The sequence below is a fragment of the Sinocyclocheilus grahami genome, unplaced genomic scaffold (genome assembly GCF_001515645.1).
Source record: "Sinocyclocheilus grahami isolate Dianchi unplaced genomic scaffold, SAMN03320097.WGS_v1.1 scaffold13.1, whole genome shotgun sequence".
In the NCBI taxonomy this organism is placed as follows: domain Eukaryota; kingdom Metazoa; phylum Chordata; class Actinopteri; order Cypriniformes; family Cyprinidae; genus Sinocyclocheilus; species Sinocyclocheilus grahami.
The window spans coordinates 942,614-964,822 of NW_015505192.1; the positions used below are offsets into that span (position 1 = coordinate 942,614).

The 22,209-nt window shown below is 34.8% G+C and overlaps 1 protein-coding gene across 1 annotated transcript in view; it reads left to right on the plus strand.

Moving 5' to 3' along the window:
• LOC107599375 (plexin-A1-like) overlaps nt 1–22,209 on the plus strand; it is a 247,168-nt gene that overhangs the window by 117,539 nt on the left and 107,420 nt on the right. The window contains exons 4-7 of the mRNA XM_016290954.1: nt 6,226–6,401; nt 17,704–17,827; nt 19,509–19,662; nt 19,746–19,845. Coding sequence (XP_016146440.1) covers nt 6,226–6,401; nt 17,704–17,827; nt 19,509–19,662; nt 19,746–19,845 — 554 coding nt within the window. The remainder of the gene's footprint in view (nt 1–6,225; nt 6,402–17,703; nt 17,828–19,508; nt 19,663–19,745; nt 19,846–22,209) is intronic.

Genomic DNA, 22,209 nt, shown 5'->3' on the forward strand with positions numbered 1-22,209 from the left:
TATATATATGTATATGTGACCCTGGACCACAAAACCAGTCTTAAGTCTCTGGGGTATATTTGTAGCAATAGCCAAAAAAAACTATTATTAAAATTATTATTATTATTATAAAATTATAATTTTTCTTTTATGCCACAAATCATTAGGATATTAAGTAAAGATCGTGTTCCATGAAGATATTTTGTAAATTTCCTACCGTGAATATATATATATGTGTCTAAATGTATTATTATTATTATTATTATTATTATGTTTTATATTGTTTGAAAGTTTTGAATAGAAAATAACAAAAAAAATCTATTAAAAATACAATAAAATATAAACACGATAGATACACATGTTACTAATCAATCATATTAGTTTTGAAAATTAATTTTGATATTAATATCTATCAATCTATAGATCTATCTATAGATAGATGGATACTATTTATAAATATATATATATAAAATTTATTTTTAAAATGTTTATATATAAATATATTATTGATGTATTGTTTACAAATGTATAATTTTTTTATATTATTTTATTTTTAATAGGTTTTTTGCTAAATATCACAAAATAGTGTAAACCAAACCAAACTATAAGTTATAGTGTAAACCAAAGTGCACTGAAAAAAAATTGTGTAGACAAATTTTCACTCAGATGTTCCTAGTAAATATCACACATAATTTTGAAGAATTGGAAGTTACACATTGAATTAAGCATGAAGTAGAAATACTGAAACATACTCCAATAATCCAAAAAATATTTTCACAGTGTGTCTGTGATTCAGGAAGTGATTGAACGTGGTATCTAAAGCAGAGACAGTAGCAGTAAGCCTCCAGACTACGGTGTATTGGGATTCAGCAGCAGTCAGTGGGGAGATTTGTTTTTGTTTTTTCACCTTCCAACTTCCCTCTCTCCTGACACCTTTATTGAGGCAGTGCGAGACAGAGTTCTCTTTCTATTCCTGCTTCTTCTGTTAAGCCAATGATGGGCCATCTGCCAAGAATCTGCAATTTGAAGAGTCATTTCACAATTATGTCAATCTGCACGACTCTGAAAGAGGGCGGAGAAATGCAGATGGCAACTCTTGCTCACCCTTGAAGAACCGTTTAGAATATTACTTGAGTAAAAGTTTTAAAGTATGTGATATTTATTGCACTTAAATATTTTTTAATATTAAACTTAAGTATTGAAAGTACAAGTAAATTCAAAATAGAAAAGGAGCAAATAAATATTAAAAATTGTTCTATACACGGTTTGAGCAGCAAGATCGTGTTCAGCTTGAACTCTTTCTTCCATTTTGTATCTTTGGGATACTTCATCTGGTACAAAGACTCTTTCATTCCAACATAAGAAAACATTTCTTGCAAATATGGAACATGGATGCATTTAACCAGTAGTTACAAATGCATAAATAATGTTTTGTTTTAAACATAAAACGCTGAATATTGATATTTGAAAAGATTTAAAACATGAAAAGATGTGAAATTAAAGCGACCTGGCTAAGGACTCTTGCAAAATGCATTTTGTCGTATGCTTTTTGAAAAGAGCTCTAATGATTTTTCATTTGCAATATTATAGCTAAATTTCCTCTAAACACCCAATTGAGGATGATGTGCAAACGCTGAGGTCAAACTCCACCAGCAGCAAAAAGTGCCCATGGAATAGCCAGCATGCTTTCAATCCTGCATTTCAGCTCAGCATCCTTTATCGATTCTACTCCAGTGCGTTGATGTCAAGACACGAAACGTCCGAGAGCGACCTCATGGTCTGCACATTATCCGTGGCTGAGAGGGCACTAATGAAATTGGATTCAAGCTCATCTGGAAAGTGCCCTCCTGTTTGATTTAATTAGCCAAATGTCTCTGCTCCCCATCCAAGCTAGAGTAAAATGATTTTCAACAACGGAGATTTGATGGGTCGCCGCAGTCTCCGGCAGAAAAACGTCTGGGTTTCGTGACGAAACTCCTGTCAATTATTCACTCCACCAAAGCTCTCATAGTATTTCAGTATACACTGAAATTTCAAGCTGGCCGTGAGGGACACCCTTCTTTTTTGCTTTCCATTTTTCCCATCTGAAGGCTTATATAAGAGACAGCCACATGCTCTTTAATGTCTAGGACAGTTTATTATTGCACCGACTATTGACCTCATCGATGTCATAAGGTCACATACAAATTCAGATGTACTTTAGTGGAGACGTTAACAAGATTGAAAAGGCTAGACCTGTTTCAATTTGCTCTGAAACTGTCAGGAGTGACCCTTTAATGAACCCTGGTCCAACTTAATTATTGTTCATCCATAGACCAGCATTAAAGAAGACTGCAGGGCTCTGTTTCTTAATTTATAGGTTCCTATTTTAGGTTATTACCCAATGCGCTCATTATGTGCCGTCTGCTGCATGAGGCTAGACACGGTCTTGAAATGATTCTGTCATGACTTAACTGTAATGGGACCATAAACATAAGAAGATAATGTAAGTAGCAATCATGGAACATATTCGTCTAATAAGACGGTATGAATTCAATATTTGTTTTGGTATGAATGATTTGAGTGCTGCACGTAGAGAAGTCATCACCAAGGACATTCGTCTGTTTTTAGTTTAAAGGTGAAGTGTCTTTTATCGGTATGCTACAAAATTCTGGACTCTCTGTTGACCTCTGTGATTGAAACATGAAACTGCAAGTTACATGTTATTTTATTTTTTCCAAATTTTATTCAGTTGTACTTTGGCATTGCTTTTCTACATAGATTAATCTGATGGTTTGATATATGTAATATTGCATTAGAATTTAAATTTAATAAAATATAAATAAAAACTATAAATAAAATAACTCAAACAAAATAAATAAATAAAATTATAGTTATGAGTTACATATAATTTTAATACAGTTGTATAGTTTTATATATTAATACAAAACATTAAACATAAAAAAAATATATAATATAAAACATTTAAAATATATTACAAATTTTAAATATATAATGTATAATATAAAATTTTAAATATGTATCGTGTATAATCTTATAAATTCTTAATAAATCTTATTATAAATTATAAAAATACATTTGTATAATCATATCTTTCACATAATCTTTTAAATATAAAATGTAATTAATAATATTTAATAGTAATTGCATTTAGCATATATGTTTTGTCAGTGCTTTGTCATAGCGCAGTGTTAAGTCATAGTGTAAACCAAACCAAACTATAAGTTATAGTGTAAACCAAAGTGCACTGAAAAAAAAATTGTGTAGACAAATTTTCACTCAGATGTTCCTAGTAAATATCACAAATAATTTTGAAGAATTGGAAGTTACACATTGAATTAAGCATGAAGTAGAAATACTGAAACATACTCCAAACATACTCCAATTTTCACAGTGTGTCTGTGATTCAGGAAGTGATTGAACGTGGTATCTAAAGCAGAGACAGTAGCAGTAAGCCTCCAGACTACGGTGTATTGGGATTCAGCAGCAGTCAGTCGGGAGAATTGTTTTTGTTTTTTCACCTTCCAACTTCCCTCTCTCCTGACACCTTTATTGAGGCAGTGCGAGACAGAGTTCTCTTTCTATTCCTGCTTCTTCCGTTAAGCCAATGATGGGCCATCTGCCAAGAATCTGCAATTTGAAGAGTCATTTCACAATTATGTCAATCTGCACGACTCTGAAAGAGGGCGGAGAAATGCAGATGGCAACTCTTGCTCACCCTTGAAGAACAATTATATATGTTTATCCCATTTAATCGGTTTCATATGGCAGGGAAACTTGCTGGGGAGTTTGTTTGTCCTGCAATGTTTGTTGCATTGTCCTGCAACTTTAACATGTTAAGCAGGTCCAAAAATAGCAATAAACCAAAGCATAGCAGTGGGCAGTATTTTTAGATTAGTATTCCTGCACCATGCGGCTAAAGCATCTCCCTCCTGTCGTGTGTTCTCCTGCACAGACACAAGGGAAGGTCCTTTCTCTCTGTCTTCCAGCTCGCATCCCACTGCAGGAACTTCAGCGTTACTTGGCAAGAGTTCTAGAATGTTTCACTGAGGGAGAGGATATGTTGTCCTTGAGCTGTTATCTGCCACTACTTCATAATGAACTGCGTCCCGTGGAAGTAATGCTCAATGAAGTGATGGATGGGGGAGACGGACAACAGACTCCCAACTCCCAGACTGCTTTGATGTCTTGTGAGCTTCCACCACCCACTGAGCAACAATATACAGGGTTCCCACAATCATGGAAAACCTTGAATTAAAAATGTTGTAAAATTTCTATGCCTGAAGTTCAAGCTTTGAAATTAAAAATGGAAATATAATGAAAAAAAACAACAAAAAAAAAACATGGAGAAGTCATGGAAATATTTTATTTTATTTCATTTATTTTATTTTTACATATATGATATCAAATATGACTTAAAAAAATGACTGATGCTCTGCGATTATCTGAAATCTAAATATCTATTTGTAATCATAATAGTTGTCATGAATATACGGTCTCATTATTCAGTACTAAATGGATTATTTTATTTTATTTTTTTATTTTAGCATGACATAAGCAGTTTCCATTACAGATTTGTGCAAAACTTTGTGCGATATTTTATAAATGGCGATAAAAAAACTATTGCGAAATTATGAAATTTCCATTTACCAATGTTATGCGACTAAAACGTAATTTTTTTTTCTCGCTCTAAGTCATGGCGACAAATGTTGGTAGGTTTACATATATCGCAACCACTGCACTAGCCATTATTTTTAACTGAAGGGGACGTAAGCATGTATCTTTAGCGAAGATGATGTCTAATTTAGACATTAATGACTGTGTGTTGAGTTATTTTGAGGGGACAGCAAATTTACACTGTTATACAAGCTGTACACTCACTACTTTACATTGTAGCAAAGTGTCATTTCTTCAGTGTTGTCACATGAAAAGATATAATAAAATATTTACAAAAATGTGAGGGGTGTACTCACTTCTGTGAGATACTGTATGTGTTTTTGCAAAATTGACGTGTTTCCATTGGGTGTATTTTCAGTTCACAATTTCAATTTGCGCAACTTGAAGGGTAATGGAAATGCAGGTATAGCAATGTAAAATATTTCAAATATCTAAATTATTAGAATGATAATCATAATAGTTGTCATGGGTAGAATTATTCTTTATTAAACATCCTCTTCGCTAAATGTGTTTTAGTTTAATAAATATTTTGGTTTATTAATTATGCTAAATATTCAACTACCAATAATAAGTGTGTAGTACTCTTCTTTCATCTTTGCAACACATATTCTCACATTTAAATAAATTCTGCAGATTTTACATTTAAAACCAGTACAGAAAATGCCAGTCTGCCAATTCTGTCCATACCGGGCATGACAATTTTTTTTCGTCCATATAAAATGTTGTTCTATAAATATGGCCGTTTGCACGAGGCCACGTCACACAACTATAGGTTTTAGTTAAAGAACAGAACTGCTGATTAAGTTTACTCTATTTTCAGATGTTTGTAGGTATAATTTTAGTTCTCTTGATCTGGCTGCTGGGTTTGACCCAAATAGGCCACACTGTCGACTCCCAGGTGTGGGCGGCTGAAAACTTCCTGCAACTCTTTTGCTCTGTGATCTGGACCTTTTATGAGGGAAACCGAACTGCTTTAGCAGCTTTTGTGTTTTTGTAAGTGGGTCGTCCAGTGCTCTAGTGTACATCGGTGCTGCAGGCGCTCTTTTCATTAGCGATGGGGTGGTGTCAGAGGGCCCAGGTAATGCGCTCCCATGGCGCTCGGCGAAGGGGACGGTCATTAATCAGCGGGACACGGCACCAGAGCAGAGCACATCATTAGGCTCTGAAACGCCACGGGATGCGGGGGTCACGCTCCCCTGACCCTTCATCAATAGGGCTGGGGAGGGGGTCTTAAGGAGGTATGACTCTGGGTGATGCTAGGGTGGGCCAAACAGAGGAAGGAAGCAGAAAGCGAGGCTGCGGTTATTGACCAAGATCCATTTGTTTAGCATCGGTCGAGGCCAGAATTACTCCCCTTTAAGTGTCAATGTGAAGGCCGCAGAGTTAAATGGCTGTATTATGTAGCTTAGAGAGACACCAAACCAAAAATCTTTTGACAGTTTTCATTATAAACCCATTTTTCTACCTTCTAAAAGCCAGAATGCTGCACAAAGCGATCAGCCAATCAGATCACAGGCAATTTAAACAATATTTGATGTGTAATTAATGTGTCTTCTCGGTTTCTTTCAGATCTTGGTGAACTCCATTACCCAGCCTGCACTGCTGTATGAGAACGTGGTGGTGAGCGAAGGGAACCCAATTTTAAGGGACATGCTGTTCAGCCCTGACCATCAATACATCTACACCGTCACAGATAAAGCGGTAAGACTTAAGGGAGTGTGCTGTTTGACATTGATGGTCGACGGGTTTTATTTGGGTAGAATGTTCTGAGGAACCCGATGGACAAAGTGGTTTGGTCACGCATCTGAGTCCCCAAAGACGCTACATAGAGAGGAAAGTACACTTACACAGAATGAAAGTTCAAGTGAAGAGACACTTTTTTGTTGTTTCAAACATTTGGTTGAAATGGCAAGAATGATTTTTACATCTATGCATTTGGCGGACACTTTTATTCAAAGTGGATTGTTGCATTTTACGATTTACATTTGATCAATTCAGAGATTCCCTGGGAATCGAACCCATGACTTTGGAGTTGCCAGCACCATTCTATACTGTTTAAAATACCGGAAATGTCTACAAGGGCACTTTTGGTGGTTTTTCCTTTGTCACCTGGTCCAACTTATCCAAGTTTTCGCCCGAAGTTTTATTTTAAAATAAGATTTAAAAAATAAATATAAAAAAATAAAAATAAAATTGGGGAAAAAATAATGGTTGTAAAAATATAATTTAATTTATATTTACAAAAAATTAATATTAGCGTAAACTTTGTCTAAAGAAAATGAAACCTATTTTCACAGCCTTTTTTTGTAAATAAGTACATTTTAATGTTTTTGTAAAGAAATCTATATGTAGGCACAATACTATATATATATATTTTCAAACTAATTTCAAACATAAAAAATGTCTTTATTAAAAGATAAAAGAAGATTGAGTAACAAACTTTTGACTGATAGTGTATACAATAGCTGGGTTGGACTTCGCTTTTGTGAATGAATGAATATTGAAAATGCTGCTCTATTATTACAAAGAAAAAGCTGTTCAGGATGTGTATTATTCAGTGTGCTGTCTTTTTATTCTGCACAGATTCACATGTTGAATTAGACTCTCTCTCTCTCTCTCTCTCTCTCTCTGTGTGTGTGTGTGTGTGTGTGTGTAAGCATGTGTGAAAGAGAGAGCCCCGGAACGTCTCCTGATTGTCTGCATGTGATATTCGACACTGTGTCAGCCCCTTTCCCATTTTTCCACACACATACACACAAGCGACGGCGCCTCTGGTAATTCACCACTTATCAGAGAAAATTGAGGAAGGGCTTCTCTGATCTTTTCTGATGGAAAAGAAAGCGTCCGAACCCCTGTCACCCCCACCATCCCCCTTTTCACTCAGACCGAGGGCTGGAGAATTCTCTCTCTCCTCTTTTTCTCCTTCCGTCTCGCTCCTTCCTTTGTTTTCCTCTTGCTTTTTTTCATGCTTTCATGTTCTCCTCACTAAGGGCTGATTGGAGTGCTTCCTGTCTTCCTCTCATTAAAGGGCATTTCCTTTATCACCGTAACACCTTTCACTCTACGCTAGCCCACACTGCCTCTGATTAGAGCGCCGCACCCCAGCACCAGGCTAAAAAAATCAATGAAGATGCATCATCGGCCATAGTTTGCCCTAGCACCCTTAGGTATTCATGGTAAACCAGACGAGAGAAGAACGTAATCACCCTCACAGTGATTGAGCACTGTGCTATGCTATAATGTTGTGCATTATAAAGATTGTTGTATGCATTATAAAGCTATTCTTAATTGTCTTGATGTATCTCTGAAAGCCTGTCATAAACATGTTTGAATCAGTTTTCACCCCAAAAATGAGAATGAAAATGACATTTGACTATATTTTATAAAAAGGAAATATCTATTTTATTTATTTATTTGTTTATGTAGCACTGTGATGTTAATTGTGCAATTAAGCACCTTTATTTATAATTATCATTAGTGCAATGTAAAAAAAATGCATTACTGTAGAGAAAAAAATACCTTATTCTCATTAGCATGCAATAAAAATCCTGTTACTGTAATAAAAAAAAAAAAAACATTTTTGTAATATTAAAAATTCGTTATTACTAATCAGAAAATAATTGTTTTAATACTTAAAAATATTTGTGTATTATGGTAGTATTTGTTTGTACTGCCTTTATAATGATTTCAATGTAAAAAAAAAACTGAGTGTATTCGGACTGGATGATATTCCTTGCTGTATGACATTAATGAGAATTTAATTAAAATTAAAAACAAACTCAAACATGAAAGATTTGAATACATTACAATACATAACTCTGCATTGATGTCAGTGCAAACACCTATACTGTATATATTAGGGCTGTCAAAAAGGCTGAAAAACTAAATTCGAATTTTGTACGTAAATATTATCAAAATTCTAATTATATTCGAATTTAAAATGCATAATTTCAGTTAGGGTGAAGAAAAGCTGTTGGCTTCTTTCCTGAGGCCACAAGAGGGCCTGGTGTAGACAGCATCACTGATTATTAGGGCTGGGTATCGATTCAGATGTCCCGATTCGATTCAATTTCGATTCGCAAGCTCTCGATTCGATTTAATTCTCGATTTTTTTTATTACATTCAGTGAATATAGTTTTAATACAAATGCTATTGATATTTCTAAAAAATGAACAGTAAACATCAGTTTACAAATGGTGAATTAATAAAAAGAAATTAATAACCACATGCCTGTATTTTAAACCTATTATTTTTTTTTTTGTATAGGGTCCTTTTTTAAATAATAATAGGGCCCTATAAAATTTTCTTAATTTTTCTGGTAATCAGATGAAAGCATAAAACATTAATTTAATTGATCCTAATCAAATGAAAATTAAACCCTTTTATTTTTTGGCAAACAAAGTGCTGCACAACAGAGGTTTACAGTTAAAAATAAAGAGTTATTAATATTTATTAGCAGTAGTAGCATTGAGTCTTAAGACTGCTAAATAGTAATATATTCTGACAGTTTCTTAACGTTAAACTAAACTTTTATTTTGACAGGTTGCCGTGAAGAACTTGCAGCTGCTGTGTATGTGATATGACGGTAGTTTTCTCAAATGAAACGGTAAAATGCTAATGAAGTGACTATCAGAGCAGCTGGAGATGACATTTGTGTTCATATCATCATATAGTAAGACGGCAGAAGCTGAAAACACCGTGGGCGTCATCCGCGCTTTAGTATGCGTGTAGTAAACAAAACTGTGCACCGCACCATCCGCCATTCATTCATTGTGGAAATCATGGCGCCTTATGCGTGATATCAAATGCTTCCGCAGATTTATAGTATTACTACAGCATTTCACCTGAGCATTGTGAATCACGCGTATGGCCACGATAAGCGCTGAATGAATGACAGGCTTTCTGTTGTAACATCACGCAAGGTAAACAAAGGTGACATCTAGTGGAGAAGACTGATGATAAGATTCACCTTAATCAGATCTTGTTTTATCCCTTGACGCTTACGATCACACCGGTGTGATCAGTCTTGGCTGGTCCCTGAAGCGTACGAACACACCGGTGTGATTAGAACTTTCAGTCCGTCACGTCATCAACTGCTGAATTTAAATCTGCTTTCGCGCTTTGCCTGGCGCAGAGCCAGATTGGATGCGCTAAGCGCTTGTCATATCACAAATATTCATTGTTTTCAACCATATAATACTTATTTTAGGTTTCAGACATTTAAATACACATAAGTACTAGCAAAACCATACATTTACAAAAATACAGTTTGTAAAATACACGCTGATGTCTATGGAAACGGCAATAATGATCCTTACAAATATAATCTGACGACATGTTTTTATTTATATCATATACAGATTGTGTGGATAACTATAAAGTTTACTCTGCTCTTCTCCCAGTTTACCGGAGACCTACTTTAACGTGTTTCGGGAGGAGAGGATGAATTTGCGTGTTGTAAATCCCACATCTGGGATGCAGCGCGAACTAACATGGTGGCGCCCATCACCCGGTATAGATCAACTAACACGGTTGATATAAAAGTGTTTAAACTACCAAATAGATTTAATTGCACATATTGCTCAGAATCGGAATATCAGATATTTCATAATATAGTGAGCATGTTTGTGAATATTTTGAATAAAACAGGAAAAACGAAATAAAAGTGATCCATCTGTCATACAGATCTATTGTGACGCATCGCCATGGAAACAATAAGGCGATAGATTTTAAAATAACGGTCGCCTAAAAAAAACTCACGCTGGGGACTCAGCTAGAATATTTTAAACTGACGTGCGAAAGGGTTAAATGTGTGCTGAAATAAATACCGGAAAAGATCGATTCGCAGCTTTTGAGAATCGATATCGAATCGACGTCGATTAATTCGAAAAATCAATTTTTTTGCCCAGCCCTACTGATTATAATGAGTTCTATAGTATTTTGTCACGCCGCACAAGTCCGGTGTAGACACGGTGTTACATTGGTTTTGCTTTGTCGTCGGACTGACAGAACAATTTTCCATTTCCCATATTCACATCCACTTAATTAAAAGTTGCTGATAGCCCCGGCATCTCTCTCTGCCGTTCTGGGGTCCGTGGGAAGACATAAAGCTGTCCCGTACTAAGCGAGAAGAAACTTCGATTAGCTTTAGCTTGATTTAAACGGCGCTCACTGCTGTATGGATGATAAACTTTACAATGTTTATCTGAGGCTGGGAGGAATTTCTGAGAAAAAAAAGAAAAGTCCATCAATGGATTTGTCAGTTTGGTATATTGCTCGTGTAGTTTGGGGAGATGTTGTTTGTTTTTTGGGTGACTCATGAAACCTGTTAAGTATGTGTCCGGCTCATATTTCACATAAAATTGAAAGGAAATAAATATGAAATTATATTTGGCTTAAAGAAAATGAATTGGTTTAGTTTATTTGTTCAATGTGTGACATTGTTTTTATGATGAAGTGCATTTGCCCTCAAAAATCTCATCATCGTAATGCAAAAAAAATAAAAAATATTTCTTTGCTATACTGCAGAAGAATATATACTGTAATTACTACAATATATAAGAATATATACTCGATAGATAGATAGATTGATTAGAAAGTATTATTATATATTTACATTTTTAAATATATTTTTTAATATGTTTTAATATATTTTAAATACATTTTAGGAGCTCAAACTCAAAACACACGGCAGCAACAAACAGGAAGTGACGTATTTGTTGTGTATGTATATGCTTTCCATCAAAAGTTCGGACACACTGAATTTGTTTAATAACATTGAAATCTGAAAGTTTATGCTTAAATGCTTGAAATTAATTTTATAGACTGATATAAATTGTGATGACATGAATTGCTTAAGAAAAAAACTATATATATATATATATATATATATATATATATATAATTTGCCATTTTTAAGCAATTCATGTCATCACAATATATACACAATATATATCAGACTATACAATTATTATATTATATTATGTATTCTAATGTATATAAAACATTTAAGCCATATAAAACTATAAATATAATAAATAATACATAAATAAAAGTATATATAAATGGCATAATAAAATGTGATTACAGATTTTGTGAAAAAAGCTTATTCATAAACTAAAAGTTTGTTGATATTAAATTGAGTATTTGAACATATTTTTCCACTTCTTTGCAGATTTTAAGTTAAATTATTTTGAATACTTCCTTTTGTCATTAAAACCCAAACTTTCGACATAATACTTTGTATAAACCTAAAAAAAAATATATATATATATATATATATATATATATATATATATATATATATATATATATATATAATTTGCCATTTTTAAGCAATTCATGTCATCACAATATATACACAATATATATCAGACTATACAATTATTATATTATATTATGTATTCTAATGTATATAAAACATTTAAGCCATATAAAACTATAAATATAATAAATAATACATAAATAAAAGTATATATAAATGGCATAATAAAATGTGATTACAGATTTTGTGAAAAAAGCTTATTCATAAACTAAAAGTTTGTTGATATTAAATTGAGTATTTGAACATATTTTTCCACTTCTTTGCAGATTTTAAGTTAAATTATTTTGAATACTTCCTTTTGTCATTAAAACCCAAACTTTCGACATAATACTTTGTATAAACCTTATAAGCCTGCTGAAAAAAAGTCCTGCTTAAATCAGTCTAAGCTGGTTGTATCTGGTTTTCATCAAATTCAAAATCGATTATATATCATTATATATTTACATTTTTAAATAGTTTTATTACTTTTTTACAAATATTTCAAATTTTATTCTAGATTTTATATTAACTATTTAATTATTCATTTTCTCATTGGCCTAGGGAAGTGGTCTCATGTGCCCTTTTAATTTATGCAGCTTTTAATTTAATTTACTGTATGTGTTTCATAGTGTTAAGACTTTTAAGTTGTGGAAATACTAACATAATGAATGTGTATGTGTGCTACATTTTTGACTGGTCGTGTAAACAACTACACAGGGGAAGACACTTGCAGCAATTAAATCCAAATGAAAGTTCACTTCTCAGCTGGACAAAGCCATTTATGGCTTTCACACACTCATCATTTTCATTCTTTTGCTAGCTGATCTTCTCTGATAGCCTTTTTTTTTACCCATTCTGTCATTTTACAACACTTCATTTGTTCTTTTTCCTTCTCACCATCATTTTACTGAGGAAATCGTCCAGACGTGACATAGTGACCAAGTGAGCCATTCTAGAGCCCAGATGTTGCCATGGTGATATCCATAACCCATGCACATTACAGACATGCACCCAAATCCTTGAATGTGTGCTGGTATTGATAAAGCAGGAGGTTTATTGAGCTCATAGCTGGAGACTCTACCGACATGTAGCAGTGAGCGTTTGCTTTCAATAACACTCTGCACCGTGAAAGCCGTTTCTTCTCGCATATTTGCCCTGCGAGAAACACGGGAGGAATTTTGAATTAGCATTTGACAGACATTTATTGGAGGTGAAATAAAGAGATGGATAAGACAGGAAAATTAAGTGACTTAAATACCAAACATTTATTATGTTTTATTATTTGTTTATCACATTAACAAGGCGTTGCTTTATATAACTCGGGCAAAAGCTGCCATTTAAAACTAATTATAGAGTAATTTAAGTATGTAACCAAAATTGATCTTAAACTATGAGCTGTAGATTATATCTGTGTCGAAGTCTGTGACAAATGATGGCAGGTCTTTAGCAGCGGTGACATACGGTTCCATCAGAGGGGGCGGAGTCTGACTGTCAGCACACAGTACTAATTAGACATACTGTTGATTATACTGTCGAGTCAGTGCCTTGGAAAGTATGTCTGATTTAATAAAACTTGCTTTTGATGGTCTTTTGCCACTTTATTAATGAAAACAGTAAAAAAAGAACAGGAAATCGTCAGAGAGAGAGAGAGAAATGGCCAGATGCGGACCCACATGTCACAGTTTCTTTAATAAACCTCCTGCTTTATCAATACCAGCTAATAATATATAGAGAACACCCTCCCCCTTCAATAGTTCTATACAATAATTGTACACAAGGTTTATGTGAGCAACAAAATAAGAATTCACGGTCATTTTTTTCTGGTGAGTGGCAACAACAAAAAATTAAAATAAATAAAAATGTAAGCAGACAATAAAATTAAAGAGAAACTTGGTAAAAAGACCTGCCGACAAATGGTGACCAACTTGGCATATTATTACATTTCAATTGATTTGCAGCCACAGGTGTGAATATTTAGACTATATTGGCTTCACACAATAACTAGAAGTTTAGATCTGGTGTTACAGGTGTGTTCCGTCAGTTTTATAGCCACAGATGTTGCGTCCCAGGATGCCGTTTATCATGGAAACAGTGTTCGGGATGACCCCATCACCCTGACTCAGATTAACCATGGACATATACCCCACAGGGCTTTCATTGGTTTGATGGCGATACATCATTTATGTTTGGTGGGGGAGACATTCTTTAAGAAATGGAACCTATATGAGCAGAGCTTTTGCTTCTGCAGCTGGGCTTAATGTGGCTCTGGAGCAACAAGTACTGTCACCGTGTACCAAGAGACGACCTGCAAATGGTTTTGGCTACATGGAATCTCTCTCTTTCTCTCATTCTCTTTCTTTTTTTCATCCATCCTCTCCCTCTAGGCTGTGTCTGGCTTCCTGGCCATGATCTATGGTTTCATCTGCCATTTCTTCTTTTGTGCGTGGCCAAATGGAAGATAGATGAACAGGGAGGGCTTAGAAGGGGGGCGTTAAAAGAAAGAAAAGGCCTCCTAGTCTAGAAAGCTTGCTCTTTCTAAATTAGGCTGTGTCATTTTAGAGGGGGGGGGCGCAAAAGAATGACCTATTCATTTGCCGTGTGTGTTCACGGAAAATGTGCGCTTGCTCTCTGAGGTGTGTGTGTGTGTTTTGAGGATGAAAAAATAAGCCATCGATCATCACAGCCACCTTTAGAGCATGACCAATTTTTGGGCCCAAATTGCACAGATGGCGCAATTACATGCGCTGGGTTTGTCCAAACCCCAGACAGAATAAAGAAAACACACCATCCTTGATTACATCTGCACAAGCCTTCTCAGATATTCAGTGTTTGATTTCTGACAGGGCTCATGGACGAAGCTTTGAGAACTGCAGGTGTGTCAGCAATCAGTAGTGGCACACTTATTGAGTTAATTTAGATGATGTATTTTATTTTAGTTAAACCTTTTTATATAAAGTTCAATCTTTTTTTATTTTCTGTACTATTTTATATACAATTAATCATTTAATATTTTTTACTTTTAGTAAAAACTGTTTGGATTATATTCAGTTAAAAAAATATTTTTTCTTTTTATTATTTAGTATTATTTTTAAAGTTTATTTCATTTAAACCTTGTTATATTTTATATATTTTGTTTTATTTTTAGTTCAATATATATTTTTAATTTTAGATTTGGTTAAGCATTTTATTTTGTTTATTTTATTTTTAATTGAGTTTTTATTGTTTGTATTATATTTGTTACATTTATTTTTAATTCAACCTTTTTTTTATTATTTTTTTTATTATTATTTTTACATTTCATTTATTTTTAGATATGTTATTGTACTGAAAAACAAACATCATGTCATGGCAATAATTTAAAGATTATTTTTATTTACTTTATTGTTAAAATGAGTGTCTCTTAACTTTTCTGTGTGGTCCAAGACACTTTCAGTCCCACGAGTGAATGTTGCTATGCTCTCTGATTGAGATACTTTTCCATTGTGACCCACATGCCTCGTGCCTCGTTTGCAGATGTTATTTATATTTAATATACCCCTTGCTTATCCTCCTCCTCCTCTTGTAGAGAGATGAATGGTTTGTCTTTCAGCCGTTTAAATAAAGAGGAATGAGAGCTCTCTCTTTCTTGTATGAATGGCTCCTGTATAATAGTCTCCAGCCCTGACGTTTAAACAAAGAGCAGAGGTAGGACACAATGCTCAACTGTCCGATTGAAAAAACGGCTTAATTGAAATGTTCCAGACGGCGAACACACCCCACCCCAACGAAGAACTGCGATCTCTCTTTCTTTTATGGCCGACCCCAAAAACCAGTTTACCACAACACTTTGTATTTGATGCGTGTACATGTTCATGACAAATTTTCACATCTGTGCTGTTTAACTCCTGGAGGACGACCTCCTTAAATGCCCTGATCTTTAATGGGGAGTGTTGCTCAGCTCGTCTCTACAGAATCTCTCACAGCAGCTCAAGAGTGTTAAGATTGAGTGAAATACATGTCCACTGAAGGATTTTCAGCTCAGGAAAATGAATATCTTCATTGTCAGGTTAAACAAAAAAGCCCAACAATGCAAGGAATGAGAAGAGGGTAGCATCTTCAGTTTCAGGTTTTTGTATTACATCACAGAGTGGTGTGTGAATTCATGCCAGCATTGATAAAGTACAACTCCCTCACACCTTCAGCACTCATACATCCCTATAGAAGAGATTTACTACCACTGAATGCCACTGTGGGAACCAGGCACTTCTCTTTGTACTCCTGCTCTAGCAACACCAGAACATTTTGGATGCTGTTAGATCCGAAATGATTGGATTGGTCTCATGAGACCAGAGAATGGATTCCCAGAAGTCTATATTTTGTAAATATGGGCCTTGGAAAAAGCTAAATGAGTTTATTGTGCTTTGGCTACAGTCGGTAGTTCTGGTGTGGATAAACAACCATGCATGTCACTTCTGCATGCTGCATCTTACTCTGTGAGATAAAGTGTCACTCTTTTCACAGCTTTTGCCGGCTCTAAGACACTTTCACAGTGTTTCTCCTGCTCATTTTATAGCAAAAACTCACTCATTACTAAATGAAAGCTTAAAGTAAAGACCTGATTATTTCAGGGACCTTTTCACAAGTCCATTGTTTTTGAATTTCTGTGTTACTTCTGCTATATTTTCACACTTAAAACAATAATTTGGTATTCCTCTTGTACCATTGTCCTCTTTGATGCTAAGAAATAAATCTCCTGACAGTTCTCTCTCAGGTGGTTTCATTGTTGTCAGCATTAAGTCTGAGTATGATTCAGTGGGCCATATAACACTTAATTATCAAGAAATGACTTACCTTTAACAGTTTTGGTTCAACATACTTACCTGTTGATCAATACTTGCCTTAACCTTACACCAGAATTTTTTTAAATTTTTTATTTAGTAACTTTCAGGAGGGTGTACTCATTTTTGCAACACAACATTTTATCCCTTTGATAAGAAAATTGTATTTTCTTGAATCATTTTAACATTCTTCTTTGGTAACTGATCAAGCAGACTAGCTGGAATATTATATCTCTAAAAAAACATAACATGTCTTCTAAGCAAAGAGTAATTGCTGAATTTGTTAAGTTTCAGAGGGGGTGTACTCATTTATGCTGTGCACTGTATGTGTGTGTGGTAGGCAGCTGTCTAGGTTTGGAACAGAGCCATTGAGTCTCCAGAGTCTCCAGTCAGACATTATGATTGCTGCATAAAACTATATGAAAGTAGACGTGTGTAGGTGGCTGGCAATATTTCTCAGCATGTTTCAGGGAGCTCTTCTCTCTGTTGGACATTTGTAATATGTAGTATGCAAGGTGTCTATGTGAAAGAGTAACTGTGTGTTTGTTGACCTGCTGACTGTGATGGTGAACGTGACAACCTCTGTTTTGCACTGCAGTGCTCAGATTTCACATAGCACTCTGTAAGCATCAGGCAGGTTGATTATTAGATATTTGTATCTGTCTTTCTTGTTTGTAATAAGTAGAGCATGGCACTAGCAATGCTGTAAGTGTGCGTTCGATACCAGGGAATGCTAAAATGTATACCTTGAATGTTGTGCAAGTCACTTTTTTTTTTTTTTTAACACTACTGAAGTTCTGTTCATCACACCACACAGTGTTATTCCAAATCTAATCAACTTACTAATAAAGTATGCGCTTGATCTCCCTGGTTGATTATTCTTAGAAATTGATTTTATCCCTCCTGCTGAGTAATATTTGTGTTTAGATGTTCACGTAAGGACCGCTGTGAGAGAGCTGATGAGCCCCAGCGCTTCGCCTCCAGACTGGAGCAGTGCGTCCGACTCATGGTGCAGCCCAACAATATTTCAGTCACCATGTCTGAAGTTCAGGCAAGTGTTTGTGTACAAAATCTCTTTTATTGTGATCAGATTGTGATTTTGGATCACTTAAAATATGTTGGGTGGTGGTTTGAGATGGATTTTGACCACATTTAATGAAGTTTTAAATGTAAATGCATTTGCATATACATAAGTGATATTAAAAGATTTGTTGCAAATAATCATATACTGTATGACGGAGTCATTTTTTTTTATTTTTATTTTTTTTTTTTTTGCCTTTTTATTTTTATTCTCACTACAGAAAGACAACAGTTCACCAAATTTAATAAATAATTTTTTTAAATATTGATTTTCAGATTTTTTAAAATAATTTTCAGAAAATTATTGAAAAAAATTTTCAATATAAATGATTTAGTGATATTGATAAATTATAAATTTTTCAATGCATGGATTTCACTTGAAATCTCACAATTTCTCTCTGCTTTAAATCATTTTTGTCACCTCTTCTCTTCTAATCCATATGAACAAGATTAGAAATGGAATAAGGCTGCATTTACACTGGCACACAAAATCCGATTTCTTTGCTCACATCTCACGCAGATCGGAATTTTTTGCACATGTGTAAACACAAAAATCCACACGAGATCTGATATGAGTCACTTCCAAATGTGGTTTTAAATCAGATACATATCCGATATCTGGACATTCGACCTACGTCTAAACACACATATCTGATTCCCCGCAGAACTCCCAATGCGAGGGTGACACGTTTGCCCATAAAGATTGTGTTTTAATACCGGTGTGCTGTATGCGCTCGCATTTTATTGAGATGGATACTTTATATAGATAAGAAATTGTACATTCAGGAGCTGGTTTTCAACCCCTGCCCCGTGAATTTTATAAATACAACCGCTAAAAGCAACAGCTAACTTAGCAGTTTTTGTAATTAAACCAACAAGCTTCACTTGTTCGCAAGCTTCACACTCGCTTGCGCGTTTTCTCTCTCCTCCTTTCTCTCATTAATTCATTCAAATTAATTTCAATAAATGTCATCTTGGCGCTACTTTATTTCACTAAAGAATCCTACCTTAAACGAGCTTTAGATAAAATAGCCTAACAAATGAAAATTACCGTTATTTTCCATCATTTATCCAGTCAGATTTAGTGCTGCAAAACATCCATGACAGCCGTTGTCCATGCTGGTAAATAATTATGGCCACTTAATGTGTATTATATAAATAATTTTAATAGCACAGCCATTCAAAACCTAAGGGTCTACCATGTGCATAGTAAAGCGATAACTGCAGACAATCCTTTTGGGCAGGAATTAATTTAAACAGATGTTGGATGCCATTCGTGTCTAAAGTGAATGTAAATAGACGGATCAAAAGATCAGATCTGTGCATTAAGACTTGCAGTGTTAGTGCAGCCAATACGAAATGCAAGAAGTAACATTTTGAATTGTCTTTTCAATTTTTCAAAGTCGATCAATTACAGAAATCTTTCAGTAATGTAACCTCATTTTTTTTTGTTAAGTGTGATCAAATCTCTTTCCGTCTACACTGGAGACTCATTGGAAACGAGGTGTAGATGCCATGCGGCTAAAAATATCCAGATAGTATCTGGATATGAAAGTCCAGGTGTCTTTTGTACAAATGTTCAGTGTTTGTCATGCCAATAAAGCACACTGAAAAACCTGTTCCTGTCTCCTGGTCTGTGTTCGGTTCTACAGCTGGTTCTTCAGGCTCAGAACATCCCCAGTCTGGCTGCGGGCGTCAACTGCTCATTTGAGGACTACACTGAGACGGAGGGACACATCATGGGGGGACGTATATATTGCCTGTCCCCCTCCGCACGGGAGATCGCTCCCATCACGCGCAACCAGGGTAAGGTGACACACGCACACTCCTTTAAAAGCCTCCTTCCGCTTGTTAGAAAGCGCTGAAGCTCACTGTGTGTCTGCTGGCAGGTGACAAGCGGGTGGTGAAGCTCTATCTGAAATCCAAGGAGACGGGGAAGAAGTTTGCCAGTGTGGATTTTGTCTTCTACAACTGCAGTGTCCATCAATCGTAAGTCTCACGCAGGAAACCGAGAAGGCAGTTTCCTGTCTAACTCTCTCCCTGTTCCTCTCTGTCGTTCTTTCGTCCGAACTAAGTTAAGTGTCTTTTTACAAGACTGTGCTGTGTGTGTGTTTATTGCTTCCGAGTGAGAGAGGGATGTTATTTCTGTGTGGCGTTAGCAGTTTTTTGCTGAGATCAGGGATGAGATCAGACTTTTAATGTCCTTTCATTAATGACTCATGAGCATCCCTGACTTCAGCCGTCCAGCTTTACTGCTCATGAGTAATATTCAGTTCACTCGCTCTCTCGCTCACATTCCTTCGTTTAAATCCATCCTTACGGTGTTCTCGGATCAATGACAAATAAAGATATCCGCAATGATGAAAAGGAGGAAAGGTTTCCTAGCAATCTGTTTTCATTTTGGTTTTCTACTTTTATGAACATTCAGAAAATGTAATGGCTATCATAAATCTCAAATAGTGTAAAAACAAAGTTTTAAAAATGATTAATTTTCCTAACTTATATATAAGAAAGTGTAAACATCTTCATTAACTTAAAGTTTGACACATTTTTTCAGATTTTCTTTCAGGTTTTTAATTTTCAAGTTTATTTATTTTTTTGAATAGTTTGTTGTCATCAAGTTAGAATTGATTACAATCTGAAACAAAGTTTCAAAGTCTAGAAAATAATTTTCTTGAAATAGTTTTCTAACAAAACATATATCATGAAATGTTCTTGGGATTGTTACATTTGACAACACAAACTAATCTTGCCATGTCATAAAAAGGTCATTTATATCATATTTTTAGGAGGCTTTCTGACCTTGACATACTGTAATGTTATGTACTGTTTTATGGTTTTCTTGACACGATTACATGTTGGTTGTGCCACATTAACTTTGATTTGGTATAGAGTTGTTATTATAGTTAATTAAAACTAAAACCATACAATAAAAAAAAAAAAACACGGTTACTTGAAATAAAATAAACGTTATTAAAATAAAGTATAAAAACTTAAACTTCTTTTATTTCAGATAGTTGCCATGGCAAACTTTCTCATTTTCACTTATTTTAACTTTGTATTCTTTTATAACTAAAACGAAATAAACTGAAATAAAAATTTAAAACTATAGACATGGTTAAAAAAAAAAATAATAATAAAATGGGACAAAAACACAAACAACACAACTAAATTACTAACATAATGTTAATTAAAATAAAACATTTTATAAAAACTATAATAGTATCTTAATGATATTAAAATAATATTGATTTGGCAAAGTTATTTAAATAAACATAATATCCTGTTATAAATAAATCTGAACAAATTTGCTTAATTTCTTATTCACTTTACAAATATATTTTTAGATTATTTTTTATTATACTTTTAAACAATAGATTTAAATAAATACATTTATTTTAGCCTTTTAATGAGACTTTATTACTCCACCTTGGCAATTTTGCCCTACAAAAAAATAACAAAATTAATTAATTCAGAAATTTAATTGAAAATGTTCGTCATATAAGAGGTGTATATGATTAACTTAATTTTTAATGTATTTTTGAAAAAATAAATGGACACGTCATGGAGCCTTTGCACAAACCATACTGATCCTGCCATCACCATTTCATTCTCTTGACCTTATTGGAAATATAAGAGAGAAATCTCTCTCTCTGTCCCATGGCTCCCACTCTCTCCTTTTCCTCTTCTTGTCCCGCCTCTCTCCGGATAGACAACAGGTTGTGCTCCAGGCAGGAGCGGCTCCAGATGTTTTGAGCTCCAGTGTCTCCTGTCCTCTCCCGCTCTCGTTCATTAAGTCAGACTGTGTGTTCTTCACTACCTCAGTGTGCCTTACATTAGCATGGCACTGTCCCATTAGCAACGCAGCCACTTCATCTAAAGCTGGACGCGATGAAGTGCTCACCTGGTGCTCCTCATGTGTGTGAGTGTGACTAAGGCACACTGTTTGGCTCTAATGATCACAGGGTCTTTATTCAGTGTGTGTGTGTGTGTGTGGAAGAGGGGCGCCTGCTTGGCACGGCAAATTACCCTGCTAGCTATTTACATGCAGTGTAACAATATTAGAGTTTAGCATGAGACAGGGGGAGGGAACGGCTTAATCGAGCATGTGAGGGACCCGATGCATTTTTAACAAGGGGAGCACAGAGTGAATAAGCATGAAAAATCAGAAAAAAGACAGATAGATGGTGGCTTTTGTTGAAGTGATAAAGCACTCGCAAGGCTGAAAGGTTAGCAGTAGCTTGTGCATTTTAATATGAAAGAGTCCATGCGTGTGGCACAGGAGACACACACTGTTGAATAGACCATCCCTTCTTTTTGTGTGTGTGTGTGTGTGTGTGTGTGTGTGTGTGT